Source organism: Scophthalmus maximus, chromosome 3 (assembly GCF_022379125.1).
Source record: "Scophthalmus maximus strain ysfricsl-2021 chromosome 3, ASM2237912v1, whole genome shotgun sequence".
In the NCBI taxonomy this organism is placed as follows: Eukaryota; Metazoa; Chordata; class Actinopteri; order Pleuronectiformes; family Scophthalmidae; genus Scophthalmus; species Scophthalmus maximus.
Window position 1 is genome coordinate 372,501 of NC_061517.1, and position 7,500 is coordinate 380,000.

Genomic DNA, 7,500 nt, shown 5'->3' on the forward strand with positions numbered 1-7,500 from the left:
CAGTGTTGTGGGGGAATGTGTGGGCTGAGGGGCCCGGTGGGGCCCGGTGGGCTGAGGGGCCCGGGGGGCTGAGGGGCCCGGTGGGGCCCGGGGGGCTGAGGGGCTGAGGGGCCCGGGGGGCTGAGGGGCCCGGGGGGGCTGAGGGGCCCGGTGGGGCCCGGTGGGCTGAGGGGCCCGGTGGGGCCCGGTGGGCTGAGGGGCCTGGGGGGCTGAGGGGCTCGGTGGGGCCCGGTGGGCTGAGGGGCCTGGGGGGCTGAGGGGCTCGGTGGGGCCCGGTGGGCTGAGGGGCCCGGGGGGCTGAGGGGCCCGGTGGGGCCCGGGGGGCTGAGGGGCTGAGGGGCCCGGGGGGCTGAGGGGCCCGGGGGGGCTGAGGGGCCCGGTGGGGCCCGGTGGGCTGAGGGGCCCGGTGGGGCCCGGTGGGCTGAGGGGCCTGGGGGGCTGAGGGGCTCGGTGGGGCCCGGTGGGCTGAGGGGCCCGGGGGGCTGGGGGGCCTGGGGGGCTGGGGGGCCCGGGGGGCTGAGGGGCCCGGGGGGGCTGAGGGGCCCGGTGGGGCCCGGTGGGCTGAGGGGCTGACGGGCCTGGGGGGCTGAGGGGCTGAGGGGCTGTTGGGGGCTGGTGGGGGCTGTTGGGGGCTGTTGGGGTCTGGTGGGGGCTGTTGGTGGCTGTTGGGGGCTGGTGGGGGCTGGTGGGGGCTGGTGGGGGCTGTTGGGGGCTGAGGGGCTGTTGGGGGCTGGTGGGGGCTATTGGGGGCTGTTGGGGTCTGGTGGGGGCTGTTGGTGGCTGTTGGGGGCTGGTGGGGGCTGGTGGGGGCTGGTGGGGGCTGTTGGGGGCTGTTGGGGTCTGGTGGGGGCTGGTGGGGGCTGTTGGGGTCTGTTGGTGGCTGTTGGGGGCTGGTGGGGGCTGGTGGGGGCTGGTGGGGGCTGGTGGGTGTGGACCGTCACAGCTCTTCAACACAGTTATTTGTTTGTGTTTGTTCCTGGAGGTTTGCTGTGAGTCAACGTGCACGTGTGAAGTAAACGAAGAAGTTTCTCAGCTCCAACATATTAATACAGTTCAGACATTCCAGCATGAAAAGGTGTGTGTGTGTGTGTGTGTGTGTGTGTGGACTCCCCTTCGGCTTTCATACATTATCATATATTTTAGTATAAATACACAGACTTATTCTCAATGACTGTTAAGTAGTAGAGGATTAAGTGAACTGAATCTGTTCAGGCCTTTATGAAGCAACAAGATAAAACCAGAAGTTTCCAGCTTCTGCGAATGCTTTTTTATGTTTTATATGAATTAAATAATATTTGATTTTGATTTGTCGGTTTGACAAAAATATAAATATGTCACATTGGCAGTGGTAACATGTTATTACAATGAGTACATTTACTCAAGTACTGTACATAAATATAATTTTTAGTTATTAGTGATGCATCCATTAGTGAGGCTTACACAAGAACATGAACATTAATAGAATCTTTCTGCATCGGGTGCCGTGACTTTTGTTTTGTTAAGTGCAGTAAAATAAATGCTAATACTTCTTTGTGACATCAAATAAATAATCAACAGTGTCACTGATAAGAAAATGATGTTGACCTTTTTCAGATATTGTGAATTGTCATAACTGCAGAAACATTAACAATGTCTCTGTTATATAAAGTAAACTATGATAGAGTGAGCAGGAAAAATGCCATGACCCTGAAACCAAAGCAAATGGAATCCAGCCATCATTCATTTTTATTATTAACACTAGTTTTGTTTTTTGTGTCAATATGTTTTCTGTGAAAAGGTTTGTACAAAACACAAGGTGAGACTTCTGCTTCTGTCAGATTTAGCCACTTGTCATCTTGGATTATGTTTTATTTCCACTATTACAAAAAAAGAGTCTATTTTGGGACAAGGCTGGTGTTGAGGCTCTGGAGGTGAATCTGGTTTGCCATGATGTCACCATGGGAAAATAGTTCATGGGCCTTGGCCATGATATATTCAGAGACCTGAACCTTTCGAATGGATGTATCATTAAAAACTATTTTCTGTGAAGCTGCTCACTGTGGAGGTGAAGGTTCCACCGTGATGTCAACCTGGTGTTACTTTGAGGAGGTCAGGTGGGAGGAGCTATGCAGATGGAGCCAGTTGGACCTTATTAGTGTCGTCTGTCGTCGGCCAAACTCACAGTGGACTGTTGTCGCTCTGACAGACTCCAGCACCCACAGCGTCACGGTCGACTTCAGCTTCCATCACAGCCAACAGAGCTCGTTCGCCAGGGACGGAAAATCACTTCTTGTGCATGTTGAGGTATCTGGTTTTGTGAACTGAGTGGAATATTCAGGGTATTTATTGCCCTTGAATGAAGGAAAACTTTTTTCTTCTGTGAGATCACCTTCACCTCAGCTGGAAGACTTTCTTCTTTCCACGTGGAGATTCAAAGATGCATCTTGTGATGGCCGTGAGTTCTCTTATGTTCATGACTTTATTTCTGTCACCGGTCCAAACCAAGTTCTACAGACCGTTCCAGTTCAACCAGTACAAAGCTGGGCTCAGTCAGCACCATGACCAAGGGAAACCCACCAGCAGACACAAGTAAGTCCTGTCCCCTCGTCTTCTGAGGGATCAAGTCTACGTTATTTTATATATTAAATAACATTTTATTGAATTTTACCATCATAATTATGTGACCTGACTCTCTTCTCTCATCTTGTATCTCCTCTCTTAAAGGAACCACTGTGCTTATGTCATTGAAAAGACCGTTTCCTTCACCGTGCAGGACGGGGCCGCCCCCTATGTGAAAGCAGAATACAACAAGTGTTCCTGGGGCCAAAAATGTTCAACTCTGATGTGAGTAAACAACAAATTCTATTATGATAAATTTAGCCTTCGCTCCACCTCGTAGTAAAAGGAATTTGGGATTTATATCACAAAATATAAGTGTATGTGTCTGACTGGTTGTTGGTTGATCCACTCAGGTATCGACTGCTGTACAAACCAACCTACAAGGTGGCACATAAAACCGTCACAGAGCTGGAATGGCGTTGTTGTCCAGGGTACTCTGGTTATGGCTGTATGGAGGGTCCTCCAGTCTACCAACACCCTATGAAACTGATGCCGCCATTCAAGGGCCCCCCAATGAAAGGCCCACAGTTAAAGGGGCCACAGTACAAAGGCCCAATGTTCAAGGGCCCCATGTTTAAGGGCCCACCTGTTAACACTGCTGTGAAAGCCAACCCATGGAGTCAACCCAAAGGACCGCCCACCAACAGCTTCACCTCTTACCCAATGCGTCACTTTGGGCCCCCGAGGACCTCCTCCTATTCAGACACCTCCTTTGAACCCTATCCGCCTGAGCCAGAGCCACAGCCGATGCCAGACCACCAGGAGCCGCATCACCCAGAGCATCACCCAGAACACGACCCAGAGCATCACCCAGAACATGAGCATGAACATGAGCCGAGCCAAGGACCTGAAGAACATTTACCAGAGGAAATTCCTCCTCCCCCCTCTGGTGTTGAACAGCCTGAGGCTGAGATCGTAGGTGTGTCCCAACTCCAAACTACATTGAATTCTTACTGCATTTGAATATTTAGTGAACGAGTGACAAAAACTGAACAGACTCACAACTCACAAAGTAATAAAATCATTTTGGGCTCCAAGAAAATAACTAATCTTATATTTTTGAACCAGATTCAAACTGGAATCACACCAATGCAAGGTGTGTTTGTTCCAATTTTAACAGCTTTTCTTTCTCCTCTCAGGCCAGGCTCTTAACAGGGAGACAGACGAGCGAATATATCGAATGGAGGAGGATGTGCAACGTCTAAACCAGGGTCTGGAGACGCTGAGGGGGACTGTGAATGGACTGGAGGATAGTCTACGAGCCTCTCTGAGAGAGGATGCCAACAGGATGCTGTCAGCGCTGCTCTCTGCTGCTCCTGTTCCTGCACCAGCTCTAGCCTCCAGTCTGTCCACTGTAGGGTTTGCAGAGATTCCAGGAGGAAATGCTGAGACAGAGGGTCTTGATGGCAGACAAGTGTTTACAGGCCTCACAGAACTGAATGGAAGAGTAGAGGAGCTCAGGGCAGAGCTACAAGCAAAGACAGTAGAGCTGCAGGAGCTCAAAGCAACAGTGATGGGACATGACGGACAACTGAAGAAAATATCAAACTTACCAGGAGTGGTATCAAACTCCACTGGCAATCTTACCCAGAGAGCTATGGAGAATCTCATGGATGCCAAGCTGAATGCAGCCAGGACAGAAATTCTGGGTGGGTTTGAGAAGCGTGTGGAGAATGCCGAGGGCCGTTGTGAGGAAAAAGCTGGTGATGTGCGTCGTCAGTGCCAGAGGGAGCAAGGTGAAAGGCAGGAGCAGATGGAAGATGCTCTGCATGAAAGTACCACAGACTTGAGAACAGAGCTGATAAATCTCCAGGCACAGATCCATGGCTTCAAGGCTACAGAAGGCTGCTGTGGCAGAACGAGTGGACTGGTTGAAAGGGTGCAGCAGCTGGAAACATCAGTGGCAGGCCTCAACCAGTCGCAGGGGCACCTGAGAGTGGAACTGGGTGCACACAAGGACCACATAGAAGGAATGATGGAGGGGCGTCTGGGGTATGTTGAGGCCAAGCTCAACCTGACTGGGCAGATTGAAAGTGTGGAGACTGGAAGGAGGAGGGGTGAGACGGGACAGGGCCTGGAGGACAGAATGGAGGGTAAGCTCAGGGATCTGGAGGGACGTTTACTGACGGCTCTGGAGGAGCTGGGTAATGCCACTGCCCCTGCACTGCTGGAGGGTCATGCTGTTCCCGCTCTGGAGACAGAAGTGGAGTCACTACAAGATAGACTAGAGGTGGATGTGGACAGATTACAGAAACACCTGAACAACCTTCAGACTCTCTGCTCCTCATCCTGTTCCTCAACTCAAAGCCCATCTGCCCTCCAGGGAGACTCTGCTGCATCCAGTGCTGCCCTGGCAGAGGAGCAGAATGTGAAGGAAGTATTGGACATGCAAGATGAGCGTTTACAAACCCTGAATGTCACACTGCAGAATATCTTGATGCGTCTGAGCCTGAGGGAACAGCAGGAACAAGCAGAAGGAGATGCTCCGATCCAGGGAGAGCTCACAATCCTCAAGTTTAATGTTCGCTCAGTCAACCGCACTCTGAGAGGCCTCCAGAATTCCCTGGGAACAGTCGTCCACCAGGTGGGTAAAACCAACAGCTCCTGGCATGAGAGAGAGGCTCGTCTAGCCCAGCAGATTAAGGGTGTGGTCCAGCTGGTAGGTCATCAGGCTTCCATGCTTGGGGCAGGTGAGCGCCGTCTGACCCGTGTGAAGGGTGAGCTGCACGAGATGAAGAGGCGGCTCGCAGAGGAGGTGCGGGGCTGTCAAAGCACAGCTATGGGCGTCCAGAAAGAGGTAACGGAGGTTGAAGGGCGTGTTGCCAGTGTGGAGGACCAGTGTAAAGGTCTGAATTACTTGGCAGAGGACCTGGAGAGAATCAGGGAGGAGCTCGAGAAACAATCGCATGGTCTTCTCCTGCAAGTCAACGGGACTCTCTCCAGCCACGCCCAGCAGCTGTCCGAGCTGAGAGGCGGACTCCAAAACTGCACCGAAAAGGTAGAACCAACACAACAAAGTCTAGAGCTGGAGGCAGAGCCGAGACGAGGGGACACCTTCACTTTCAATTAGTTCAATTTATAATAGAAGTAAAGACAATAGATTTTAAAATGAATGAAAAGGGTCAAATATTCTGGAGGTGTAGTGGGGCCCACTAAGCACCCGTCTCATTATTTGAATTGTAAATTACAAAGGTTTTGAACCTGCACTGAAATATGTTTGGTATTGTTTGTTTGCTTACACTATGAAAAGAAAAACAAAAAAGGCAGTTAATTCTGCCTCAGAACAAAGAATCTTTGTATCATGAAGGTGCCGAGATGAACAGTTTCTTTCAGTGGACCAAGTGATTGAGGGGAAACCGCAGCAAACTGCACCTTACTGTACTGATTCTGTAAAGCGTAAAAAAAAATTCTTATATGAACAACTTTTTAACAATGTTTACATGTTTTTGTATTGATTTTTCATATGTCTAGACTAGATGTACCCAAGATATTATGTTTTTATATGATTTCATTTTATGGTTCTGCACAGCTCATATTTTAATTGTAACCCTGTTAAAATGTTAGCATTTCAAGCTATAAGCTGTTTACTTTGAAGGTTTTTCATCACTGACGATCCAATAAACAACTTTCTTTACTGCTCATGTTTTCTTAGTTCGCAGATATGTCACAAAACAGATATTACAGACATCAATTCAATTTCGAAACAAAAGCAACCCTGAATTTCAGTGACTTATCAATTTGAGAATTGATTAATACTCCTGACTGCTGAGTGACTGGGAGGCCTGACAGACTCATGATTAAGTTAATGGGTACAGGCCACGCTTGCCACGAAAAAATTACAAATGGTCAGACAATCAGGACGCAGCAGCCAACATCCATCTCGTCCTCTCTCTCTCTGGACGGCCAGCTGTCTGAGCAAAGTTCTTATTGGACGTTGCGACAGGGCCACAGGTCTCCTGACTAATAACGCTCCCGTTAGTTCCTCTTCGCTTATCGGACAAACAGCCATTAAAATGACACCTGTGTGGCAGATGAGCTCTGGGCGATGTGAAAACCTTCTAGTCGGAGACATGTGGTTAATAATAACTACGGAAATGCCGGGGGGGCACAAATACAAACCTAGATCATGATGCAGTTTCATGGAAACAGGAAGTGAGAGGAAGAAAGAGATATACATTTCCCACTTTTTTTCAGGGCTTCATTACATCATGTTTAGATTTATTTTCTGTATTCCTCTCATGCGTCCGTTAAGATCACACCTCACATAAACCCAGACAACAACACATTCATCTTGCTCGGTTCCAAATAGACACTCGGACATGACGGGCGTTCAGGGGCTCTGGTGAATTCATCTCCTCTGACTCAGTCCCTCACAGATCTGACTCTGAGTTACACATGCCGTCACTCGGCCGAGGAATGCGCCCAAATGGCAAAAGGCAAAGGACAGAGGATGTTTGGGTAAACAGAGGCTGCGGCCGACTCACATGTGAATCATTACTGTCCTCATTACAGTGTTGATCACAGTTACAGGAGAAGCCCTGCAGCCGATCACCTTCACTCAAGGACTCGCAGCTTCTGAGTAATAAGACCCAGAATTGCACATTTCTGAAGAGGCAGAAGCATCTGATGCTGTAGTGTCACGTTTCTCCTCTACACCCAACACAAGTCGAATCATGTTCAGAAACATTAATGTTTTCAATGACAAACATGACATATGACATATGGGAGATCATCCATCTCCCAGCTTTAGAAGATGAATACTGAGTTCTTATTACTGAAACGTTTTGGTATGTCTGGCCAGTAACATTCTCACATCTGGATTCCTGCCAAAGTGCCTGAAGAACAAAGTGGAAGTGGATTAGTGCAGCGAGGAGATGACTGAACATCTGTGGAGCGATATCG

General features: G+C 49.6%; 1 protein-coding gene across 1 annotated transcript; it reads left to right on the forward strand.

Moving 5' to 3' along the window:
* Positions 1-1,097: 1,097 nt before the first annotated feature.
* On the forward strand, positions 1,098-6,232 carry emilin3a (elastin microfibril interfacer 3a). Its single transcript, XM_035644733.2, has 4 exons — positions 1,098-2,568; positions 2,704-2,823; positions 2,952-3,517; positions 3,738-6,232. The coding sequence occupies exons 1-4, from the start codon at positions 2,417-2,419 to the stop codon at positions 5,666-5,668; spliced, it is 2,769 nt and encodes a 922-aa protein (XP_035500626.1). The 5' UTR covers positions 1,098-2,416; the 3' UTR covers positions 5,669-6,232.
* The last annotated feature ends 1,268 nt before the right edge of the window (positions 6,233-7,500 follow it).

What these genes read in the sequence shown, in the direction of transcription:
- emilin3a (XM_035644733.2), top strand. Translation starts at nt 2,417, where the DNA reads ATGCATCTTGTGATGGCCGTGAGTTCTCTTATGTTCATGACTTTATTT. An exon ending in CAAAAATGTTCAACTCTGAT is followed by an intron (nt 2,824 to 2,951) that starts GTGAGTAAACAA and finishes TGATCCACTCAG; the next exon opens with GTATCGACTGCTGTACAAAC. An exon ending in GCCTGAGGCTGAGATCGTAG is followed by an intron (nt 3,518 to 3,737) that starts GTGTGTCCCAAC and finishes TTCTCCTCTCAG; the next exon opens with GCCAGGCTCTTAACAGGGAG.